General features: G+C 43.3%; 1 protein-coding gene across 2 annotated transcripts in view; it reads left to right on the plus strand.

Moving 5' to 3' along the window:
• The first annotated feature begins 19,186 nt into the window (after positions 1-19,186).
• The window catches only part of LOC115639767 (estradiol 17 beta-dehydrogenase 5-like), a 296,315-nt gene continuing 289,444 nt past the window's right edge, over positions 19,187-26,057 (plus strand). Inside the window, exons 1-4 of one of the 2 annotated variants that reach the window (XM_030542751.1) lie at positions 19,187-19,387; positions 21,249-21,416; positions 22,000-22,116; positions 24,890-24,967. In XM_030542751.1, the coding sequence (XP_030398611.1) occupies positions 19,301-19,387; positions 21,249-21,416; positions 22,000-22,116; positions 24,890-24,967 (450 nt within the window). In that variant the 5' untranslated portion in view covers positions 19,187-19,300. The remainder of the gene's footprint in view (positions 19,388-21,248; positions 21,417-21,999; positions 22,117-24,889; positions 24,968-26,057) is intronic. The other variant, XM_030542744.1, reaches the window with a different exon arrangement.

Here is a 26,057-nt window from a genome sequence, read left to right on the forward strand (position 1 = left end):
TCGGATTTGGTTTACTGGCTGCTATGGCATCAAGCCGGGTTTTGTTTTCTGGGACGTGCTGTTGGCGGGAGCTCTGGGATCCCATTGTGAAAACTCTGCTCTCGTGTGACGTGGGGAGTCGGGGTGATTGCCCGCTCTGCGATGGAACCATTGCCACCCCCTCTCTCTGGCCGCTGGGACACCAGCTGCCTGCCACATCCTGTCCCTCGGGCTGGCACAAAAGCCATTTCTGTAAAACACATTTTTTGCTTTTGGAATATGCCAAATTGCACCAGGTAAACTTTTTCCAAGAGGAGGATAGCTCCAGGGCCCCTGCCAACGTGTCTATACACCCACCTGCAACGTTTGAAAGTACACAAATTCAGCACAGTGCACTCCCCATATTTTTCAAGAACCAAATGCAAAATCACTTCATCTCTCTTTGTGTTGCCTCCTTCCTGGTTAGGAGAAAGAGCTTTTGTTTACAGAGGAAGCCCAAGTAAGATTTCCCAGTTTCTTACCCCTCCTCCCTGCAAGTATACTCACCCCAGTACAAGGGGTTTATCACAGGCAAAGGGGGGATTTTGGTGGGGAATCCTTGGTAAAATATTGGCAACAAGTCACAGGTTTAAAAACACACAGAGACACCTGTCATAAACAGATAGTTAAGGGTTAATGTCTCTTTTACCTGTAAAGGGTTAACAAGCTCAGTGAACCTGGCTGACACCTGACCAGAGGACCAATCGGGACAAAATACTTTCAAATCTTGGTGGAGGGAAGTCTTTGTTCTGTGCTTTTTGGGTTGTTCTTTGTTCTCTCTTGGGATTAAGAGGAGCCAGACATGCAACCAGGTTTCTCCAATCTTTCTGAAACAGACTCTCATGTTCTAATTAGTAAGTACTAGATAAAAGGCAAATTAGTCTTTATATTTGTTTTCTTGATTTGCAAATGTGTATTTTGCTGAAAGGATATTTTACCTCTGTTTGCTGTAACTTATACTTAGGCTGGGGGGAGGGGGTCTCTCTGGTCTATGTAAAGCTGATACCCTGTAAACATTTTTCCATCTTGATTTTACAGAGAATTTTTTACTTTTTCTTTCTTTAATTAAAAGCTTTTATTTTTAAGAACCTGATTGATTTTGTCCTTGTGTAAGACCCAAGGGGACTGGGTCTGAACTCACCAGGGAGTGGTGGGGGGAGAGAAGGGGGAGGAAAAGGTTAATTCCTCTCTGTTTTAGGATCCAAGGAGTTTGGATCAGTGTCTCTCTCAGGGAAAGTCTGGGAGGGGGCGAGAAGGGGGGAAAAGGTTAGTTCCTCTCTGTTTTAGGATTCAATAAGTTTGGATCAGTGTATATCTCAGGGTTCCCCAGGGAAGGTTTTTGGGGGACAGAAAGTGTACCAAACACTATATTTTGGTTGGTGGCAGCATTATCAGATCTAAGCTAGGAATTAAGTTTAGAGGGGTACATGCAGGTCCCCACTTTCTGGACGCTAAAGTTCAAAGTGGGAAGGAGACCTTGACACACCCCTACTAAAGAGAAAGGAAGGATCAGCAGCAAAAAATATCCTCCTAGAACTAAGCGCCTGATGCAGAAAAGCAGAGGGCAAAGAAGGGCATAGCATCAATAAATTACAGACATTACATAGACCAGTGGTTTCGGCCTGAGAGCCAAAATATTATTTCAAAAGAACGAGGAGGCCACACTGAATATTTTAATTAATTATCCTATAGCCCCAATACAAAATTTGTCTTGCCTTATTAGCCTCTTAATATGACTTTTGGAGTTGTTTACTCTTCTGCTCACCCACCCATTTGTTAATTTCCAGTTGAATCTGCAGTATTGCCAATCCCAAGAGTTCAAAAGCCATGAGTCAGACCCCCCCAAAATGCATGAGATTGGCCCCAAAATGATATTGTGTTTTCTGGTCTGTCTTTTGGTTTTTGAACCCCCCCGTCCACTCCTAATGTGTGGGGGGCAGTCAGAGTTTTGACATCTCTCCCACATGGCCCCTGCTTCAGAAGCCACAGCTAAAATCAACATAGGTTTGTATGAAATGCTGTTTGATGATGTCAAGCTTCCAGCTTCCCCGCAAACCCCAAAATTCAAAGTCATTCATTCTGTACCCCTCAGACTAGTAATTAATTGTGCATCCCACATCTGCCCCTACCTCTGCCCCTCCTACAGCTCCAGAGATTATCCCAACTGACCCCAGGGCTGGAGTTGCAGGGATAGATTGGAGAGGGAGGGAGGGAGGAGATCTACCCATTTTTCACAGGAGATGGGGAAAACGGAGCCAACTATCCTGAGCTGCTGAGATCTTTTCTGTGTGTATTGGGTAACACACACACACCCCTGCCATGGGGAACAAGGACAGAGTGAAAGCTCTGAGGGCTTCCTTGCAGAATCTCTAGTTGGCTGTTCTTGCCCAGGAAGTTCAGGCTAGGAATTGGGGAAGGCAGCGGAATAGAGGGAGTTTTCCCAAAGCAGAGCTCACATTTGCTTGAGGGCTGGAGCTTCTTGTCATGGGAGACTGGCTCCAGCAGAGACCAAAATCTCCAGAATTGGCAACAGTGGTTAGGAAAGTTACCAGTTACACCGTCTTAGCTCCGTTCGTTCGTATCCATGAGGCACTGTTGATTCAGAATCAAACAAACAAACAAATGGAGCAGCTGGAGCAAGGAAGGAACAGCAGGGACTCTGGGAGGCTGTCAGGAAGATGGTGCCTCCTTCCTCGTCTCCATAGCAGTAGTAGGCCTGATTCAAACACTGCCCGTTAAAACCCGCAGGACACATTTTCCATTTGGAAAAAAATGCACATTTTCTTCTTAAAACAGAAGCCTTTGAATGGCCACATTTTAAAGCCTCAAGAGCTGTAGGTTGGCTGCGCCTGTTGTAAACTAAGGACATAGAGGCACAAGAGAGATAAAAGTGATTCTGGATTTGTCCCAGGCTAAATAAAAATGTGTGAACTGTAAAAGAGAAAGTTCAGATTCCTAATGATCAAAGCAGGGCAAGAAGCTGCAGAAAGAGATCTGGGGCTAGCCAAATAAAGGGGGTGTGGGGACTAATGTGGGCTCAGAAGAAAAGATGGGGTTATTTTTTTGATATTTTTAAGGGCTAGATCCCCCACTGGCCCTTATATGTCTGTGCTGCCAGGGCAAGGAGGGGGGCGGGTGGAGGGAGAGGTAGAAGAGGAAGGGAGTAAAAAGCCTCTCCCCATTTTAGGTAGTCTGCCTAAGGACAGGGTAGAAATGCAGTCTCAGGGAAGGACATGAATCATCCCCTAACTACTCCCTGGGGGAGCACAGCATTCCAAAGAGACAGCGCCATAACCCCACCCTCCACTTTCATGCCAGCCAGTGGAGCTGGCCAGCCTCCTTGAGATGGGGAGCATCCTACGCCTCTTAAAGGGGTATTGCAGTGTGTTCATTCCCACTGTACACTGGGGAGCTCTGGGAGGCATTTTGTCTCTCTTGGGGAGAATGTTTCCAGTACTGCCAGTGGGGCAGAGCTACTTTGCACAACCCCTAATGCAGGGTCATGTCTAAATGGCACAATCATACCTTATCTTGCAACAAACAAACAACCTGAAAGGAGAAAAGAAATCATAACCCTTCCAGGGAACAACCCAATGAATGCAAATCAACACCAGCCTCTTCTCTCCTTCCACCTGGATGCTGATGAGTGTGATTTACATCCCGTAACTGCAATAAGAATGTTAAAAAAAAAAAAGACATTACACCTCCCAAATAAAAACAACAGAATGTAGGTGTGGTGAGCAGACCCATTTATGCACATATCTAGGCCCAGATTTCAGTCAGTTCCACATGGACTGACCTTGGGCCTGGCAGTGGTGCTCTATGGGGAACCCAAGTTTGCTCACACAGATCTCTCTGCTGTATCAAAGCGTTAATACATGTCCTACTGCCAGTTAAAGATAGCGAGGGATGCATGTCAAGGGAATATCCCTGAGTATAAGCAGAGAAGTGATAGAAAGAAAACCGATCCAACTCCTGGGTCCCAATCATCCCATCCTGTGCAAAAACCCACAAGACACAAATCAGGGGGAGGAAACCTCCACTAGAATCCTCACTGAGATCACGTCCATATTTTCACATCACAAGTATGGATTTATACAAACCTTTCCTTGGAAAAGACATTGGGGCCTCATCCCCAAATCTGGCAAATGCCAGGGCATCTGTACACATCCATGGGAAACGAGGGCCATCTGCCTGGAGTCCTTATGCCTCAGCACCAACTCTGGCCTCCAGCAATCCCTTACCCCCTTGGCTGCATGGCAGCATGACTCCAATGAAGCCACTATACCGGGTACTCCCCCTTGTTTGACTGGTTCCAAGAGCGGGAAATACAGGATAATAAAGCTTCCTGCTGTTCTACCTTTTCTGACTAATTTCCGCACAACTGGAGGTAGTAAGATGTGCATTCTCCATACACCTCTTCAGCTACCCCACTTGAATCTCCATTAACCATGGAGAAGGATAGGGCTTATGACAAAAGCCAAGCAGTTCTGAATCCATCTCAGAGAGGACAGTGGTGCACATACATATTAGCACTTTGATTTTTACTATGGCAGTGCACCTTTCAAGTTGCTCAGTTCACTTTGCGAGAAGAAATACATTAGAGGCTGGATCTATACAAGAGGTTGTGTTTATACTCTGTATGGAATATACTGCCACCACTGACTACATAAACAATTGAAAACAACCATTATATGCCATATACAATCATAATCTCAACTAGACGGACATTAACTCATTCCATTACTCAGGACCTATTCACGCATTAAATATAAAACTGTTATCAGTGCATATTACCAGGCTTTTTAACAAATAAGTTCATTAACATAATAAAAATAACCAATTTACTTCAATTTGAGTTTTACCTGCACAAGGATCTGGCCCGTATTGCCATTCTTTACCCTTGCTCCACCCACTCAGTTGGTGGCCATTATCTCTCAGAACAGCTAGACTGTTCCGCCCCCAGGTCTCCAAACTGGAACCTTTCCAGGACATAACAGCTTCTCTCACTTGGAATTTCTAGGGTACAAATGATTTAGGAATGTCCTTTTCTCATCAGAGCATATTTCATGCAGATACCGATGCAATCATATTATAAATAAGTGTAGTAAGAGAGAATGAAGCAAAGTAGAAATAGAAGGAAATAAAATTAGGAGGAAAATAATAGAATAAGTGGTACATTGTTCACATTTGTCAAAATATTCATCATTCTCTGCTGACTAACTTCTACACCCTTGATATTTTCTGTTATTTTTGGAACGCACTGTACCTAGATACCCAAACTATTTTTAACACATGAACAGTCATCATTACAGAGTTTCCGATTTAAAAGGGGCTTTCTTTGCCCAAATCCTGCCTCTGGGTCCTTCTCATTCTGACATCTCTTGGATTATTTTGCCTCCACGTCCTGGTCTTCACTCCCAAACCCTCTACATTTCCCTCAGACACAGTTAAACACTCCCATCCTCCCTGTCACTCAGACCTATGACCAAGGCATTCTCTTCAGGCTTGTCTACACAACACCGTACTATGTTGCATGCCAGAGTATGAATCTGCAGTTACTTTCCATGCAGTAACATCCTGTGTGGACACTGGTGCAGTGCACTGAAAGTCCTGGAATATGGCTTGCCATTCAAAGCTTTCAAGCAGTAGTAAGCCAGACACACTCTGGAACTGTCACTGCTCTGTCGCAGTGTCCACACAGGACATTGCTGTATTCAATGCTGGTGCACTGCAGATTCACACCCTAGCTTGCTGCGCCCTAACTCACTGTGTAGACAGGTCCTTTGACTCCATCTCTTGTTGGACTACACATCCAAGCAGTGTCCCACATTTGGCAGTTTTTCCTCAACAACATCTTTAAGACCCAGCCTTTTCTCTCTGCCCAAACTGCTAAAACTCTCAACCAAGCCACTGTCATCTCCTCCTTCTTACTATAATCACCTATTATCAAGACTTCCTGACACCCCCTTCACTTCCCTCACCTCCATTGAAAATACTAGTGGCTAAGATCATCTCCCTGCCCCATCATTCTGACCTTATCCACTTCCACTGGTTCCTCTTCTCTCCCACATCCAATACAAGTTTCTTGCCCTTACCTTTAAGTCCCTGCACACCTTTGCACCTCCCTATTTATGCACTCTTGTATCTTACTACATCACCTCTCTGCCCCACTAGTGATACCAGCCTAAATCACCCATTTGTTCATTTTTCTCACAAGCACCTTCATGATTTTCTTCCAGAACGCTGTTCCCAAACTAGACTAAAGCATCACTGTCTTCTTCCAAACCCACTCATCCAGCTGAGCACACAGCTGACCTATGCAAATGCACCTCCTTTCTGTGGGCACAGATCCTCAGCTGGTATATATTGTCATAGCACCTGGATCTGCCTCAGTTCTTCCTCTGACTGTTTGTTACATCCACATATTAAATTAATTATTAATTATTATTAATTATTTTATTACCATAGCCTCTAGGAACCCTGGTCATGGACCAAAACCCCATTGTGCCAGGTACTGTACAAACAGAACAAAAAGACAGTCCCTACCCTGAGGGGCTTATAATCTAAATATAAAACAAGAGATGACAAGAGATAACAGGTGGATGGATACCAACAGATAGGGAGGAGTATAAGGAAACAATCTATATTATAAGATTCCAGGTTTGTCACTCTGTGTGTCACTCTGAAGCCTAGAACATCTGTTAAGTCAGCATGAAACGATGGGAGCAACTACAAGCATGGCTGAATGCTCTTTTTGTTCAGAATATCACCAGGTTCAACCATCACTGGGACGTGCAGTCTATTACTGTCCAATTTTTAAGTTCTCAGCTATTTTGACTTTACAAATGACACCAATGCAGCAGCAAGGCATCTACCTATGCCAGGCCAAGAGTCCTACACCATTGTGATATCAGAGGTAATGCAAACAATTGCACCCTCACTCTACAGCTTATTTGCATGCTATACTGTCATTGGCTGTATGAGGGAGACTGCACAGCTGGTAAATTACAAGCTCAGCTACCACAGTTCTTTGAAACCATTCACACAACACTTTACAAATTGCACAAATTGTGACAGCACGGGCTCACAGCTACTAGTCAGACAATACTGGTCAGCAAGATAGGCAGTGGTCTCTGCACACCACCGGCTTTCCCGTTGTGTTGCATTAGTTAGAGGGTATGATCTTCAGGACAAGGGCCATCTTTCAGTCTGTTTGCAGAGTGTCTAGCACAATGGGACTTTGATCATGCTGGTGTAATAAATAATGATAACAAATGTGGTGTCAACAACTTTAACAGACTTGCTTTATGCCTCAAACAAAACAATACAATAAATCCATTCAGAAGGCAATAAAATATACTAGACTGGGATGGGGTGCTCAGCCCACACAAGGCCCAAAGGGGTTAAAGTGTCTAGGTGGACCAATTAGCCACCTTGGCTTCACCTGGAGGAGGAGCCAGGGAATAATGAAGGTTAATTAAAGAGGAAGCACAGCTGGAAAGAAATGGAGGCCTATATAAAGCCCACTGGCTGAGAGTAGAAGAAGGCTGCAGAGAGAGAGGCAGGCTTAGGCTACGTCTTCACTACCCGCCGTATCGGCGGGTAGCAATCGATTGCTCGGGGATCGATATATCGTGTCTCATCTAGACGTGATATATCGATCCCCAAACGTGCTTATATCGATTCCAGAACTCCAACCCGAACGGAGTTGTGGCGTCAACATGGGAAGCCGTTGACATCGATCCCGCGCCGTGAGGATGGTGAGTAATTCGATCTTAGATACTTCGACTTCAGCTACGTTATTCACGTAGCTGAAGTTGTGTATCTGAGATCGATTTTCCCCCGTAGTGTAGACCAGCCCTCAGTCACTGGCAGGGTAAGATAGGAAGCAGCCCAGGGATACAGCAGTAAGGATAGGACTTTGACAACCTTGACTGCCAGTTGTAGGGTCCCTGGGCTGGAACTCAGTGTAGAGGGCAGACCTGGGTTCCCCTGGGGAAGCTGCACCATTAAGGCACAGTGAGAGAATAGCTGCCTCGGACAGTGGGTCCTGAGAGACATAGGGTATGTCTACACTATGAAATTAGGTCAATGTAATATGTCAATTTTTTAGAAATCAATTTGATACAGTCGATTGTGTGTCCCCACTTAAGACCATTAAGTCAGTGGAGTGTGTCCACAGTACCGAGGCTAGTGTCGACTTTTGGAGCATTGCACTGTGAATAGCTATCCCACAGTTCCCGCAGCCTCTGCCACCTATTGGAATTCTGGGTTGAGCTCCCAGTGCCTGATGGGGCAAAAACATTGTCACGGGTGGTTCTGGGTACATGTTGTCTGCCCTCTCCCCCGTGAAAGCAATGACAAACAATCATTTCTCACCTTTTTTCCTGGGTTACCTGTGCAGACGACATACCTCGGCAAGCATGGAGCCCACTCAGCTCACTGTCACCTTACGTCTCCTGGGAGCTGCTGGCAGACACAATACTGCAGTGCTACACAGCAGCAACTCCTTGCCTTTGCAAGTTAGCAAAGACGGTTAGCAGCTGTATTGTACCGTCTGCTGCTGTCTCCTGGTTCCTCCTGGCTGGCCTCGGTGAGGTCTGTCAGGGGCGCCTAGACATAAATGGGAGTAACTCCAGGTCATTCCCTTCTTTAAGTTTCAACTAATGGAGATTCAGTCCTGCCTGGAATATCAGGCAAGCCTACTAAAGAACCAGAGAGGCAAACGGCAGCTCCAGGTCAGAACCCTAGATATCCACAGAAATGATGAGCTGCATGCCATTCTAGGGTTTTCCCCTACAACTACCGCACTCCTGTGTTTCCCTCCTCCCCCACCCCTGCCGGGCTATCTTGGCAGTTATCCCCTCATTTGTGTGATGAATTAATAAAGAATGCATGAATTTGAAACAATGACTCTTTTGCCTCTGCAAGCGGAGATCAAAGGGGGGAGCGGAGGGCAGGTGGCTTACAGGGAAGTAGAGTGAACCAAGGTGGTGGGTTTTCATCAAGGAAAAACAAACAGAACTTTCACACCATAGCCTGGCCAGTCATGAAACTGGTTTTCAAAGCTTCTCTGATGTGCAGCGCGCCCAGCTGCACTCTTCTAACTGCCCTGGTGTCTGGCTGTGCTTAATCATTTCGTCTTTTAGAACGGAGTTCTGATAGCATGGATTCGTCTCCCCATACAGTGATCAGATCCATTACTTCCCATTCGGTCCATGCTGGAGCTCTTTTGTGATTCTGGGACTCCATGGTCACCTGTGCTGATCAGCTCGCCACGCTGGCAAAACAGGAAATGAAATTCAAAAGTTCCCAGGGCTTTTCCTGTCTACCTGGCCAGTGCATCTGAGTTGAGAGTGCTGTCCAGAGTGGTCACAATGGAGCACTCTGGGATAACTCCTGGAGGCCAATACCATCGAATTGCGTCCACACTACCCCAAATTCAACCCAGTAGGGTTGATTTCAGCACTTATCCCCTTGTCGGGGAAGAGTACAGAAATCAATTTTAAGAGCCCTTTAAGTCGACAAAAATGGCTTCATTGTGTGGATGGGTGCAGAGTTAAATCCATCTAATGCTGCTAAATTCGACCTAAACTCGCAATGTAGACCAGGGCATAGATGTGCACACACCCTAGAAGGGGAAAAGTACAGTGACCTGGCCAGAGGGCCAAGCCACAAAGCAGGAACAGTTGAGTCCTGAAACTCTAAGTCAGAGTGATGGAGTGCAACCACAGGAAGGGGCAGTGGTCTGGCAGAGCTAATCCCTACATGCAGCCAGTAGGAGATGTTCCAGCAGTGACTGCAGCACTTTGTGACAACTACTTTTTAAAAATTCCTCTAAGTGTGAGGTTAAAATCAGGCCAATCTCATTTGAAACAAAACAAAAAGCGAGTGAGTAAACTGTCAAACCAGTCCTGCATTTGTTAGCAGGATTGCAGCTGTAATATTTGTAGGCAACACTATAAATTTCATTGCATCATCCCTTCTACCAAACAGTAGACTAAGTAAAAAATAGATACATGCAGTGAGACCCCACATCCAATCACCATTGATATTTGCATGTACATGTTAGAATCTGAACCCAAATCTGGAATTGAATTTCAGTGGTGAGCCCCCATCTCTGGGGCTAAAACTCCAGGTTCTTGCAATTCCGACCTTCAGCGGATTAATAGTCTTGACCCAGATGCTGATTCGGCCATCTGAGCTAATCTCTAAACAATACACACAGGGTGAAACCTTGTCCCTGTTGAAGTCAACGGCAAAGCTCCCACTGATTTGAGTAAAGCTAGGTTCTACCCACCGCTGGCTAAATTCTTCTTTCAGTTAACCTGGTGTAAACAACTGGGAATTCCACTGATTTCAGTAAAAAGAACAGGGGTATTTGTGGCATCTTAGAGACTAACAAATTTATTTGAGCAAAAGGTTTCGTGGGCTACACTGATTTCAGAGTAGTATTTCCAGATTTACATCAACATAACTAAGAGCAGAATTTGTCTGTGCAATATGAGACTAATGGTCTTATTGATTATAACAGCTAAGCCCCAGAAACACCCATGTCTTAAATCAGGTATGTTCCTGAATCCAAACGTTAAAATCGAGTACTAGTTTCACAATTATTCCTATAAATATAATATAAATTCATTGCATCATGCACTCATGGAAGGAGGTCATCCTTCAGCCTATTTTATGCATGCCACAGGTATTTTTTGTCAGGCAGTATAAATACATTTTGGCACAAGGCGTCAGTTTAACTAAAGTTATACTTTGATTTAAAAAAAAATCTGATCATTTTTAAAACCTTAGTTAATGCAGTTGAGACATATTTCAAGTCTGAGAGCTTCCAAAAGAAAATTTCAAATAAATGCGAATCTAGCTAAATTGTTCTTGCCATTTAAACACGAGAGTAGGGATTTTCTGATTTATTTAAAACATCCTTAATATTTATTGAGGCAGATTTCAGAGCATATATTTGTAAAACTTGGACAAGTATGCAGTGTTGTTGCAGCTGTGTCGGCCCCAGGATATTAGAGAAACAAGGTGGGTGAGGTAATATCTTTTATTGGACCAACTTCTATTGGTGAGAGAGAGGTAGTTCTAAAGTTACCATGAAAACTTCATTCTGCTGTGAAAAAGTCCCCTAGAAAATATCCATGATATCGCTACATATTGTGATAAATGGTCAATGCTATTGTGGTGGGTCCCATGTTTTTCCTTGGTGTGGTGGGTCAGGGCACCACCCCGCCCCTATTCTTGGGCTCCATAAGTGCCCTGGTGGAGGAGAGAGAAGCAAAGGGCCCCAGGTTTGCCCCCTACTCTGGGGGCAGGTTTGCCCCCTACTCCCAGCATTTTCAGTTTCACAGGCTTCTTACCCTCTTTCCCCTTGAGCAGGGTTTCTCTAGGTCCTCTATATTGGGGGAGTCCCTCTGTCCGCCCTGAGCAGGGTTTCTCTCAGTCCTCTATGCTGGGAGAGTCCCTCGTCCTCCCTGGGCAGAGTTTCCCTTTCCTTGGTACTCTAATCCTCTGGTCAACACCAGCACATCTCCAAACCAGGGTCAGCTGTCCTTCCCTCCTCCTATCTGACTGAAGCAGGGGTTTTCATTAGGTCTTGGGCAGGGTCTTAACTGGCTCCAGGTGCTCTAATTAACCTGTAGTAACCTCTTCTTAGTCTACAGGGAATAAGGCTCTGATCCTGGGGCTTGTACCCGCCTACTTCCCAGCACCCAATAAGATCACTGTCCTGCTGCATCACAGTATTCGTCTGAAACCTTAACTTGAATAGGATTCCGTTTCTGCATACCCCGTGCAAAAAATAGACACATGGGGCAAAACTTACATTCCTTGTGCACAAAGTTGCCAGTGTGGTGAAAGAATGCAGAACTGGAGCCATGACAAATAAATACCTGTATATAATGCAGATAACAGGGACTCAGATAGTAGAGTGATGTGTTTGGAATAAGACCGTCATTCCACAAAGCATTTAGACGCAAGCTGAACTTTAAGCATTGACCTCAATGAGATTTAAGCACGTGCTTAAATGCTTTCCTGAATCAGTGCCTATATGCTTAGATATTAGATTCCAAAGCAACTGCAAGACAGTCAATATAAAATAAGAGATACTGTAGTCCAACACTATGGAAAAGTGAATTAATTCAGGAAAACCAACATTTATCACCAATTTTTTTGAACCAGAAATGGAAACATTTTGAAGAGTCAGAGTTGTTAACTTTTTTTTTTAACATTTATTGTTTTGCATCTCTATATTTCCAGTGTCACAACACTGAGAATGAATTTATTTCAGTTGTTTTTGACAACTTTTTTTCTCTGAAAAACATCCAGACGTCAGTAAAGACTGTCAGAGGCTTGATAAGCTTAAAAGGGGCTTCTCTGAGCAAAGAAAGGGAGGGGATGGTGTTGAGTCTAGACATGATAAGTCAGTAAAAAACAGACTGAATAACACTGATATATTGTTACTGTGCTCTAATGCTAGAATATGGGCAAATAAAAACAAAGGCAGAAAAGAGAACTCTGATGAAATTTGGTGACGGGGCGGCAGAAGGGGAACCCACAAAGGACAAAATAGGGGCTTGTCTGCACTCATCTCTCTCCACCACAAAACAGTGATCCATTATGGAGAGAGTTATTTAAAAGTTTGCTTACTTTAATATTATGACAAAAAGTGGAAATTGGGTTAAATGTGAACTTTCTGGCAAGTACAAATAGTACTGTCCATGGACTTATTACAATATTTTCCCCTGAATGTTGTCAAAAGCACAGAAGTTGACCTTGCACGTCAATGAGTTTTCCTATGACAGTGCTCTGACACAACCCCTGTAGTAGAGACAGCCTGATTTCAGAAACACAAGTAGACAGCAAGGGGCTGATTACTGTGTCTTGCATATGCACATGCTTTTCTACCTGTTACAACTGTATATTAAACACAGACCTGATCCTCCTCAAACTAGTTTTATACTGTTGTAACTTCATAAGTGTCATAAATGCTAACTATTACAGTTATTAACACTTAGCTCAAGTGTGAGAGAATCCTAGAGATTCCCAGTCACAAGTCACTCGCCTCAGGATACGCCAGATAAGATGTCAAATTGAGATCAACCCAATGGATCTGTCTGATAGCAAAATCTATCCAGGATGGTTTTGCCATTAGTAAGAAAATATTTGCAGAAATCTCATAATCTGGTTTTAAACACTCAATTCATTTCTGGAAGATGAGCTACTGTATTGTAATGTAAATGAGGACCATATAACTATATACACTAAGGTTTCCTTTAGTGCAATACCAATAAAATGTAGCCTATCCTGTCTCACTGAGGATCCTTACGTTTCAGACCCTCTGCAGAAATGGGAGACGATGCCAATGCTTGTATGCCAGCCTGTGATCAGACATGGGAAGGCCACACCCTTGCATGTACAATGGCTACATGAGTGAGAAAACTCACCAATGTCTAAATGCCACCCAACAGGATAAACTAGACAATTCACAGAAATCTGGGACTTCTTCCTCGGCCACATAAAATCTACTGAAGATGATACAACAAGAGGCATCACCACAAAGTGGCAAATAATTACATAACCACACACTAAAATGCTGGTTCATATGTATGCCAGTGCCAACTTTTCCCTCTAGTTTTACAGTAGACCCTTGGTCACTGTATATTATAGTTAAGGCTGCAAAACAGCTTCCATTATAACCATCTGTTTGCACAATTTCTCAAACATTCACCTTTTGGGGTGATACCTTTTGTATGTGCCTATGACCCAGATTATTTTTTTAAGATAGAGCAAAATATTTAACATTTTTGTGTTCAATAAGAGCGAAAATCTTTTTCCCTTTGTAAAGTTTCTAAGAACAGACTGAAGCTGGGCATGAAAATATGCTTCACTGAGGACAAAAGTCTTTGCTTTAGCGTGAAAGACATCAGTTTGTTTTTCATAGAGTAATGAGCCTTGGAAAACTGCAGCTGAGCACATGCAACAGAATTTTTTTTTTATGTTGTGTGCACATCATTAGACCTGCACTGTGCATGAATATACGTCTGGGATGAACACACTTTCCATTTAGAGTCCAAGGCAGTTTGCAGGGTTGGCCAGATGTTATTGTTGCATTTCAATTTACATTGTGTTCATCAGATACCTATCACCTTGGTATCCAGCCTACCCTTCCACAGAAGCAATTAAGAAACAGGATAAGGCATCTGATGCACACATGCTAGTTCTGCAGGACTTGTTTTGCTCACAGTGCTTGGCCAGGAGACATTAAATGAAGATGTTAAGTGATCATGAGACTCCCCAATTTGCCCAGCTCTCTTGTTTATGTTCAGAATGTTTGTTTCTGGACTGATCAAAGGCCTGATAGATCCTGCCTTACTCCCCTCTTCCAGCAACTAATCGCATGCCATCACTGCACAAGAAAGTGGAACTAATATAATGACAACTGTTTAGAAACATATGTCGTTAAATTGTTACAACCTCTTTGTGTGGCACTCTTGTTTTGGTTTAAGGTTGCCTTACATAGCCTTAGCATAAATATGTAAGGAATAGATTTAAGCTAAATCAGTATAAAACACTCAAGCTGAAACACTTGTCTACACAAAAGAGTTGCACCAATTTAACTAAGTCTGTTTCTAAATAACAGAAATGAGGATGACAACATGAGAGTGCTTTAAAAATAGTGTAACACTACAGCACTACTACTATAGTATACTACAGTGGAATCCTGATTAATCTGATGATCGTTTGTTTGGTATGTTTCAGGCTCCCTGGGAGCACAGGTGCTGGAACTAGGGGTGCTGCTGCACCCCTCTGGCTTGAAGTGGTTTCCATTATATACAGGGTTTACAGTTTGGTTCAATGGCTCTGAGCACCCCCACTACACAAATTGTTCCAGCGCCCTTGCACAAGGGGTTCTAGAAATGAATTCCACTGTCTTACCTGAACTAGGAAATTGCTCTCTGCAGCCTTTGAGGGCTTAGGGGACTTCAAGGCTACAGAATACTCAAAAAGGCAAAACAGCAGCAACAAACCCAAAACAAAAGCCCCACTTCCACCAGCAACGGGCTTGAAGATTGTACTTCATCTTATCAGATACATTCCTGCCTGCAGTGATACATGTAGCAACCTCTAATCTTGATTGTCGCAATTTATATTTAGAAATGAAACTGCACTCCCAAAAAAGGCTTCTGATACCAAACACATCAGCCCATCTGTTTCGCAACACTATCAGCATGAACACTTCATTCCAGTGCTCTGCTCTCTTTTCCGATTCCTCATTGAATGCAGAGCACAGTACAAGGTCTGTCTTACTATTCAAAGCCTTCCATGGGATTGGCCCATGAGGTGACCATCTATCATGAGCTTCCATAATAGCTATGTTCCATCAGCACAATGAAACTGGGGAGGCTTTGTGACTATAGGAGACAGAACTTTCACAGCAGATGAACCTAAACTGTAGAACTCATTCCTGGAGGAGATAATGACCATGGGCCTGACCACTTTCAGAACTAAATAAAAACCCCATTTTTTAACTTAGCCCTCTGAATCACAGGTGCAGGGATTCTGGGGGTATGGCAGCACCCTCTGGCTTGAAGTCCTTTCCATCATATACAAGGTTTTCACTTTGGTTCAATGGCTTTCAGCACCCCTACTATACAAATTGTTCCAGCATCCCTACTGCCAATAAGTGCTTCAAACTCACACAAACGCATGCTACGGGCTGGGACAGACAGTTATATCTTTTTAAATACATGATGTGTCTAGATTAGATCTGGTTGAGAAATTATTTTTTCTCCATGAAAAATCAATGTAAACTAACATTTCACTTAAATCAAATTTCATTTAAATGTTTCCAAATTTTTACCAAAAACCCAGAAATTTTAGATGAAAGCAGATTTTTCAAATTATCTGTTTAATCAAAAAGCTATTTTCCATTTAAAAATAAACACAACATTCTGATGGGAAAATTTTGGCCAGATTTAGTCCAGACACAACAGTGATGGGAGCCATGTAAGGGAGATGAATTCAGGTACCAACAGACCTTCATTGTCAGTCAGTGAACCTGGGTAATTCTAGGGAGAAAACTTAGTAAGTTAAGATTGTTTAATGCACTAAAATGTTGAGTACATCTAAAATGCATCTTGCACTTCTTATGTGCTAATATCTGAAGTCAGCCAAACCTCAGCTTGGGCTCAAACCATAGTGACTCTGAGTGTCTTGCCCCAGGTTCCCTACAGGAGCCTCACTCCCGGACAACTGCACTGTTCCCAGTAAAACTGTACTGTTCTGCTCAGTCCTGGGCCTTTTTAGAGCCCAGTGTACAGTCTCTAGCCCCTAGTGGTTCTTCTCAGGAAACACCATAAGATACATAGAATACAGCAATGAGCCATGATAGGGTATGTTACATTGCTCCACTATTGCCTCAGGCATGTTGAGAGTCACTCTCTGCTAAAATGGATCTGGCCCTAATCTCCAAGGAGCCAAGCTACCTGTGATGCACCACACCTGGGCTGCAGGAGTGAGGTGTTAGTATATAGGCCTGTTTGTTAGCCTGAGATAGAATTTCAGGTTTGATTTTTGATACTCTTATATCCTTACTAATATGTGTGAACAATGAACAAAGACACTGTGTGTTGCTTCTGCCTAGCCAGATGGGTTAGTTAGTACAATGAGAAAGATAAGGAACAGCGCTAAAGTGTTACTGGGTATTGTGGGAGTGTAATATATGGGCATACACTGGAAGGCTGCCTGACTCCTCTCTCAAGCCAAAGTCAAGCAACCACTTAGGAGGGACAAAGGGGAGAGAGAGCGGGAGGCATAAGACACACTAAAAGCCAAAGAAAGGCCTGGCCTTGGCCAGGACACAATCTCACTCCTTACCCCTCCCAGGGGATACAAAAGAGGTGTTACCAAGCCCCCAGACTCAAGACCTTCCAAAATGAAACATGACCATAAATTGTAAGGGGTGGGACCAGGAGCGTACACTGCAGGTGTATTTCGGCCTGCTAGGAGGAGGTGGGAATGGGGAATGGGTAAAGGCTCTGCGACATCAAAGCTATGGATATGCTTGCTTGAAACTTACCCCAATAAACATCACATTGCCTGCACTTTGGACTTCCGGTCTCCTGCTTTCTGTCTGCAAGACAAGAACCAGGGGAGAGGGCGAAGGGAAAGCCCCTAACACGACAGAGTGGACCTTTCTTTTATAATGCAGCTCCCCACTCTTAGTCTATCTTTGCATTAAGAAGATAAATTGGGAGTTATTTGAATTCTCTCAGACACATGCTCTGCAGGGAATAATCCCGCGTTTGCTGGGAAATGGGCCGGATTATTATTGTTGAAGTACCAGTAATGTGCTCAGCCCTGTACCAGGCATCATGATGTGGATCACCTAGCAGGTCTTTTCCATCTCTAATGTCTGTGAGTCATAGCAGACAGCAGCTGAGCAAGTCAGAGATGGTCATGAGACAAAATTAAAGGGCTTCTTTTGCTTCATGCTCAGTTCCTTTTCTGAGATAGCAGAAACCCCCAGTGTGTAACTTTGTGCTTGTTGTTACTTTTATATTAACATGAAACAAAGCACACAAAGGCAAAGGCCATGACTCTCACACTTGGGAATGACCGGGGATGTTTTCTCAGATAATTCCTGCAATGATCCACTGACAGCACACAGTGTGTGGTGTTCTCTGGAAGCAATGATTTAAACATGCAGACATTTCAGCAAACAACAAATATTGCTGGCTCGAGGAAATTATCCTTCCGAGACACTAACAGTCATTCTCTTCTCACAGCCTATTGGCTCATGTTCCTACTCAGCAGAGGCAGTGTGAAGGTTGATGTTCATACAGACAGCATTTGAAAGACAGATGTATGAGGTTTGGGGGTGACAATTTATTTTTAACTCTGCTGAAATACAGAGAGTGCTATCCTGGAACTCCTTCCTTTATCAGAGAAAGCTATAAGGAGAATAGCTAGGGGAATGTGTGTGTTAATGTCCCAGCAACTTCAGTGCCAAAGAGAGAATGAATTTCAAAGTGAGTTGTTTGTCCCCTTTCCAGCTTTAGAAAAGAGGAGACCTTAATTCAGACATCCCCAAACTGTGGAGGAATGTTTAGGGAGGTGGGGCTGGCCTGGCCAGTCCCCATGTGGAGGTGGAGAGGGAACGTTCCGGGAAGCAGCCAGCACCACGTCCCTGTGGCCCCTGGGGAAGTGGGGACAGAGGGCTCCGCGCGCTGTCCTTGCCTGTGAGTACCTCCCCTGAAGCTTCCATTGGCTGCAGTTCCCCGTTCCTGGCCAATGGGAGCGTCAGTGGAGGTACCTACAGGCAAGGACAGTGCATGGCGCCCTCTGCCCCCTCTCCTCCAGGGGCCACAGGGACGCGGTGCCGGCTGCTTCTGGGAGCAGTGCAGGGCCCGCGATGCCTTGGAGGTGGCAATCCCACGGGCCAGATACAACACCTTGAGGGGCCGGATCTGGCCTGCAGGCTGTAGTTTGCCCACCCCTGTCCTAGAGAAATACTCTCCTTTGGGAGCACAGAGCGCACAAGAGATCTACACAAAACATTTTAAACAGAAATTCAGAACAACTAATCTCTAGCATGGTTCTAGATTATCGGGGGAGGGGAGAATAAAGGTCTCTATGTAAGGCAGGTATTATGTTTTGTTTCTGATTTTGATAACAAAGTTTCTGATCTTTATTCTTTGAGCCAGTAGATCAGGGCGCTCAAATGTGTAATTCATAGGGGCAATTAAACAGTAGGCAATTCTCTTGTACAATTTTCATGTGATTTAATTATTGTTGTTTTTTCTTCTGATGAGTTTGAAAATTTAGTAATGAGTGATGTGTTAGTTTCAAAATGTTTTGTTAAAGGGTATAAGTTTCCTAATTCTATTTTTCTGTAAATGCTTTGTGCCCATTGTACAGTGACTGTGAATTAGAAGGGAGATCTTTTACATGTTTCTTTTCTGTGTCACATGGAAGCAATATTAAGTCAATAAAGTTGAGGAAGAAGACCGATCTTTGCACCCATTGTTTGATAATGGTAGATTGTTTTCTGATTTTGCTTTGTCATGTTGAATTTGCACTTTTGTTCCTCCCTCCCTTATGCCTGCTGCCTCTAACTTGGCTGCTACTCCTTATCCACGCCCTGGAAAAAATGCATATAAATTACGACTTCGTACAGTTGTTTTCTTTCTGAAGCTCTTGCTGGCTCATACAGCAGTGCTGCAAAGTTTCAGCGTTCAGTAAAGAATCAAGGAAATACTGTAAAGAGATGGAGCTTGACAAAGATCGTTGTATTAAGATGAACGATGGGAACAAAATTCCTGCACTGGGATTTGGTACCTATTGCCCTGATGCAGTAAGTAAATCTTTCATGGCTTTCTTTGTCCTTAACCTGTTGATTAACATTGCTGGGCACTGCTATAACGATTTCCCATAGCACTCCAGAAAGGGATGCAAGAGGAGATCCCTGTATATTACTTTATAAAACTATTGATAATGTCTGAAAAGTGCTTTGGAATTTAGAGTGAAAGATGATACTAGTATATAAATGTAAGAATATCATTTTCTGTAAGAAAAGGTTGTTGGTTTTTATTGTTTGACTGAATGTGGTGCTGATGCACGATTCCATGACCTAGAGCTGCCAAAATACCTGATCTCTACCACCTAGAGCCCCACATGCATCTGTCAGTCCACCTCTCTTTGACCTCCAGCACCCAGCTACCTAGTCTAGAGCCACTATGTAACTACCTTTGCACCTGTGCCCTGACCTACAGCACTCCCTTTCCCAGTTTTTGGCCCATATCTCTCTGCCAATGCATTTTGCTCCCAACCTGAGCTAAATGGAAACCAATTTCCTTTAAAGAGAAGTTAGTTATTTTTAGCCCTTGTAGTGCTGCTCACTGAATTACACTGAGGGAAGAAAGATGAGTACATTTTCCTTTTTCTCCCTTCTCGACAGTCTTGCTACCTGCTGATCCCAGTGTGGAAGGGACGGATCTAGTGGCCAGAGCAGGGGACTTGGAGTCAGAAGATCTGATTCTGCCTCTGAGTCACTTATGTAACCTTTGGGCATCTTACTTGCCTCTTTGTGTTTTAGTGTCCTCAGTTTTGTAAAATTGTGATCACACCTGAATTACCTCACTGGCTTTAGTTCATAAGGATAAAATTTTCAAAAGCTTAAATGACGTAGAGGCCTCTGTCTCAGAGAGTCCTTCCAATCTTTGCACAGTATTAGCCAGACTGATATGATCTCTCTACTCCTCCCAGAAAAGGCCACCTCCTAAAATACGACTTTTCTAAACACTACAGTCTGTGTAAACTGCATCTGTTCACTCAGGCCTGTTTCTCAGTTATACTAAGACACCACTCTAAAGTGGGGGTAATTTAAGGCCGCATCACACTGCCAGAGTGGTGTAAAGGGGCCTTTGTGTAAAGAGAATCACACATGCCTCAACAGAGAGTTCTCCTCTAGGAAGCGTGGCTGTTGTCAGATATTTTTCAATTATTAATCTTAATAAAGTCAAGATGTAACTAGATGGAAGAAAGCTGAGTCATTACCCAAGAACCATCAAGGGTTCATGAAATCATAGTTCTCACCAAGCAGTTTTAATAGCTGCCTTTGTTACAACTACTCATGAAAGGAATGCGGTCCTGCCAAACTCAAGAATTCAAAAGCATAATTCAGTTTGGACAAAATCATGAGTTTGGCGTATAAATCATGAAAAAAAAATTAAAATAAATAGGTTGTAGCTTAGCTCAACTAGACTGGGGGTTCTAATCCATAGTGTATGTTAATATCTGGTTCTTACAGCTCTTCACTCCTGGTCTCAGGGTCCTGTACTGATTGTCCTTTAAATCTTGTAAAAAGAAAACTGAAATAATGGGTCTGATAATCTGTTGCTTTGCATTTCAAGGAGTTATTTCCTTCTGTGCACAGTGGGAGTAAAAAACCTGCTGTGTCTGAATAGTAGCTTTTTACACCTACATTCCATTTACTTTGCTGTGGTGTAGATGATGACGCAAGATGCTGGGCAACAGAGGATCAGGCCCAGAATCTTTGAATTTCCTTTAAGATAAATTCAAAGATTCTAAATGTGAAGGTATCAGAATCTAAAAACTCCACATTAGGTCTTTCAGATGGGGATCAAATCTCTAGATGACTGGCATAAAATATCCCTAATGCAGAGAGACTGACACTACACCTTCTTAACCGGTAGGTTCAAAAAAGTAAATGTGAGGAGGCTACAAAGGTGGCTATTGAAGTTGGCTTCCGCCATATTGATGGAGCCTTTGTATATGGGATTGAGGAGGAGGTTGGGCGAGCCGTTCACGAGAAGATTGCAGATGGAACAGTCAAAAGAGAGGACATATTTTATACAGGAAAGGTAAGTAGGTTTTGTTTTAACACCGGTATTTTTATCATACTGCTTCCTCAGCTAATTATTTTGTCTAATTTATGAAGAATGTTGCCAATGTCAAGGCCAATATTAAAAGGATTGCCTTTAGGGGAGTATTATTCACAGAATTGGGAAACGACATTCTAAAACAAGATACAGGTTTGAGCACAAGGCTCATCTCTATCTCTGTGAAAGCAAAACTAACACAGCTGCTTCATTCAGGGCCGAGTCCTGCAGTCAAACAGAATGACTCTAATAACCAAGGACAACAAATTTAGCCCTAAAGATTTTAACCTTGAGAATGGCCTCACATAGAGTTCCTGTACAGATCAAGTGCACTTCTGACATCCTGGCTGCATTTCAGCCGCTTGCCCTGCTTCTTCAGGAAACATTCACTTCTTACTCTCATGTGCATCTTTGCACACAACCAGCTCACAACACAACCCTTCTGCTGAAAAGGTAAAGCCAGTGGTATGACATGACTAAGACATTTTAGAAAAGTGGTTTTTACAGAAAGAAGAGACAAGAGAGGACTTCTTCAGAAAGAACAGTTGTGTTTGAATCATTACAGCTTTGGAGTACCTTTCACCATCCTGAACTTGTGCGCAGCTGCCTGGAACAATCACTGAAGAAACTTAAGTTTGACTATCTTGATCTCTTCATTATCCACAACCCCATGTCTCTAAAGGTAAACATTTATTTAAAATATATACATAGGAAAACAAATGTTTGGGAGTATATCCATGGGCCAGAGCAGAGCTGTTCTGAAAAAGACCCATAGTCCATCTAGTCTTACGTCCAGCCTGCAAAAGTAGCCTATGATGGGTATTCAAGGGGAAGGCAAAAGACAAAAGAAAAACTAATGCATGAGGCAGTCTATAATGAAATATTTTTGGCCTTGACAATCAAAATATATTCAGCACATAGGTTATGCTTTTAATCCTTGCTGTTAAAACATCATATGCTTCCTGGGTTCACACTATGCCACTAAAATATGTGTGTGTGTGTGTGTGTGTGTGTGTGTGTGGACTGGCAAATTTACAAACTATCTTGGAAACTCTCTAAATTCAAATATACACTTCAGGATCAAAAGCTAACTCTAGTTACTCTGGAAATTCACCAATAATCTATAAAACTAACCTTGGGTTACTGATATCACTTGTCATCAGCTATAACTTCTTTAACGTATTAATCGTTGTCATAAACAGATAGCTAAGGGTTAATGTCTCTTTCACCTGGAGCACCTGACCAGAGGACCAATCAGGAAACCGGATTTTTTTCAACTTTGGGTGGAGGGAATTGTGTGTCTGAGGTCTTTGTTTTCTGGCTGCCTGCCTTCTCTGAGCTTTGGAGAAGTAGTTCTGTTTTCTAATCTTCTGTTTCTAAGTGTAAGGACCAAGAGATCAGATAGTAAGTTATATGGTTTCTTTTCTTTGGTATTTGCATGAATATAAGTGCTGGAGTGCTTTGATTTGTATTCTTTTTGAATAAGGCTGTTATTCAATATTCTTTTAAGCAATTGCCCTGTATTGTGTCATCTTAATACAGAGAGACTATTTGTATGTATTTTTCTTTCTTTTTTTTTTTATATAAAGCTTTCTTTTAAGACCTGTTGGAGTTTTTCTTTACTTCAGGGAAATTGAGTCTGTACTCACCAGGGAATTGGTGGGAGGAAGAAATCAGGGGAGATCGGTGTGTGTTGAATTGGCTAGCCTGATTTTGCATTCCCTCTGGGGGAATAGGAAAGTCCTTTTTGTTTCCAGGACCGGGAACGGAGAGGGGGAGTCCCTCTGTTTGGATTCACAGAGCTTGTGTCTGTGTATCTCTCCCGGAGCACCTGGAGGGGGGAAGGGAAAAAGGATTATTTCCCTTTGTTGTGAGACTCAAGGGATTTGGGTCTTGGGGTCCCCAGGGAAGGTTTTTCAGGGGGACCAGAGTGCCCCAAAACACTCTAATTTTTTGGGTGGTGGCAGCAGGTACCAGGTCCAAGCTGGTGACTAAGCTTGGAGGTTTTCATGCTAACCCCCATATTTTGGACGCTAAGGTCCAAATCTGGGACTTAGGTTATGATAATCGTGTTCATTAATTCAAACTTCTTTCTTTTTGTCAGAGAAGCTATCAGTTTTCTGTGACACCACATATGGTTTATCTGTAATATCTCTGGGCACTAACTGCTTTTGACATGCATGCTTTGTTTTCACTGCATATAAACAAAATTTGTTATCAAAGTAGTATTTAGCTGAGCTAATTAATTTTCCAGTATCAACAGGTATCCTCTTATTGACACAAAATTATTTCTAGGCATTCATTTCAGTTCAAGGTAGAATCATAGGTGTGGAAGGGACCTTAAGACATCATCTAGTCCAGTCCCCTGCATTTATGACAGGACCAAGCATTATCTAGACCAGTGGTTCCCAACCTGTGGCCCACGTGCCACTTGCAGCCCAATCAACACAGAGCTGTGGCCCATGTGACATCCTCAGGGTCATACAGGTAGAACTGAATATGGCCTACAATAGTAAATAGGTTGAGAACCACTGATTTAGACCATTCCTGGCAGGTTTTTGTCTAACCTGCTCCTAAAAATCTCCAATGATGAAGAATCCACAATCTCCCTAGGCAATTTATTCCAATACTTAACCACCCTGATAGTTAGGAAGTTCCCTGGGTTGTCATTATTCCCTTTTTTTTTAATATAGATTGGCACTGTATTTGCCCTTTTCCAGTCCTCTGGAATTTCTCCCATCTCCCATGATTTTTCAAAGACAATTGCTAATTGTTCAGATATCTCCTCAGTCATCAGGCCCTGGTGACTCAAGACATCTAACTTATCTAAGTAATTTTTAACTTGTTCTTTCCCTATTTTACCCTCATATCCTATGCAGGAGTAGTGGAAGTATCCTAAAAGGATGGGGGGGGGCACAGGCGCTCGAACCGAGGCCCCACACCACCCCTTTTCCCCAAGCCTCAGCCCTGATGACACCCCTTCTTCCTGAGCCACCGCCCTCAAACTGCCTATTGCCTCAAAGACCCCGCTCCCACATTGACGCCACTTCCCCAGAGGCCCCACTCCCATGGTGCTTTTTCCCCCCAAGACCCCGTTCCCTTCTCGCTTCTTTCTGCCTCCTGTCACTCATCCTTGTGACTGGTAAGAAAAGGGGGGGGGCCATGGCCGCCTGACCCCTCCTGTTCTGGCATCCCGATCCTACCTCATTTTCACGGGTAGAGGTCCAATTAGTACTAACCTTTTCAGTGAATACTGAAACAAAAAAGTCAATTAGCACTTCTGCCATTTCCACATTTTAGATAAAATCATTCTATAGCTTTTATCCAGCTTTAGACTTCAACACCTTCCCTCGCTCACTCCTTCTCCTTACAACTCGTTCCTTGGCCACAAAATAGTTAAAATCCACTTGTGTAAGAAGTATCATGACCAAGAGGGATTTTCCTTTTATTTTCAGCCTGGGACAGATACATTGCCAAAGGATGAAAATGGAAAATTCATTTTCGATGTTGTAGATCTGCGTCAGACTTGGGAGGTAAGTGACATGAATAACACAGTGTTAATTAAGAGCCCATCCGGTCTCCTTAGTCAGCCTGCAGACTGTTACCCGGAAAGTGCTCAGACTTCTGGGGTTTTTCAATCATATGACCTTTTTAGAGGGCAAAGGAGAATGTATAGAAAAGCCAGTCCCTTTACCTCCTCAGGGGGCCAGTGTGCTCACGCAGTTTCCCCAGGAAACAACCCCTGTCTCCTGGGGAGCTCTAGCTCTGCTCACACCAGATTCCCACCCAGACTGAGCCAGTATCCTCCCTTTTAAGGTCCTAACCTGCTCCATCCTTGACAAGCCTCATGCATGTAGTGGGTTGTGCCCAAAGGACCTCTTTAACCCTTTCTTGACTGCTGCAGGAGCTGCCCCATCATACTAGGGTAGGTTACTCCATCAGTGTCAGACTGATAGAATTAAACCAGAACAATAACTGTGCATAACCCAGAGCCTCAATGAGTATTCAGGGCAGCTAGTTAAGTAAAATAGATTTTTAAGTGTGAACTGAGCAGATTTGAGGGGGAAATCACTGAGGGACAACAAACATGAAACCTCACATGCCTTTTTTTCTTTTTTTTTTAAACAGAATCACTTTGTAGAGCAGAACCTCACTTTGAGATACTTTGGCGTTCCCTGGTCTTAGGACAGGGATATTGCCAAAGGCATTTTCAGGGACAGAATTGTAGTCTGGGTTTTACAGGTGATGTTTTCCACAGATGAGGGAATGGGATGAAATATTCTGCCCGAGAGTCAGACAAGACGAGGACTCCATCAGATCCCTAATTCTTTAGCTAATGCTCTTTGAGTAGCTCGGCACTGCAGCTTATTAGTGAGCCAGCCTGTCAACACTGAAGAGCTAGGTTCAAAGTCTGTCCACGCTTACTCACATTACAAAATCCATCAGTCAGTTTAATTCCATTGGTGCTTATATATCAAGAGAGGCCAGAAATGAAATACAAAGAGCCATCAGGTCAGAATCAAGGTGCACTGGTAGAGCTTTGGGAAAGTTAGCATAGTGTCTGCTCACATTATCCCAGGTTCTAATTAGTGCTATCAGTTCCTCATTTTCATGAGCATTAAC

Source organism: Gopherus evgoodei, chromosome 1, assembly GCF_007399415.2.
Source record: "Gopherus evgoodei ecotype Sinaloan lineage chromosome 1, rGopEvg1_v1.p, whole genome shotgun sequence".
Classification (NCBI taxonomy): Eukaryota; Metazoa; Chordata; order Testudines; family Testudinidae; genus Gopherus; species Gopherus evgoodei.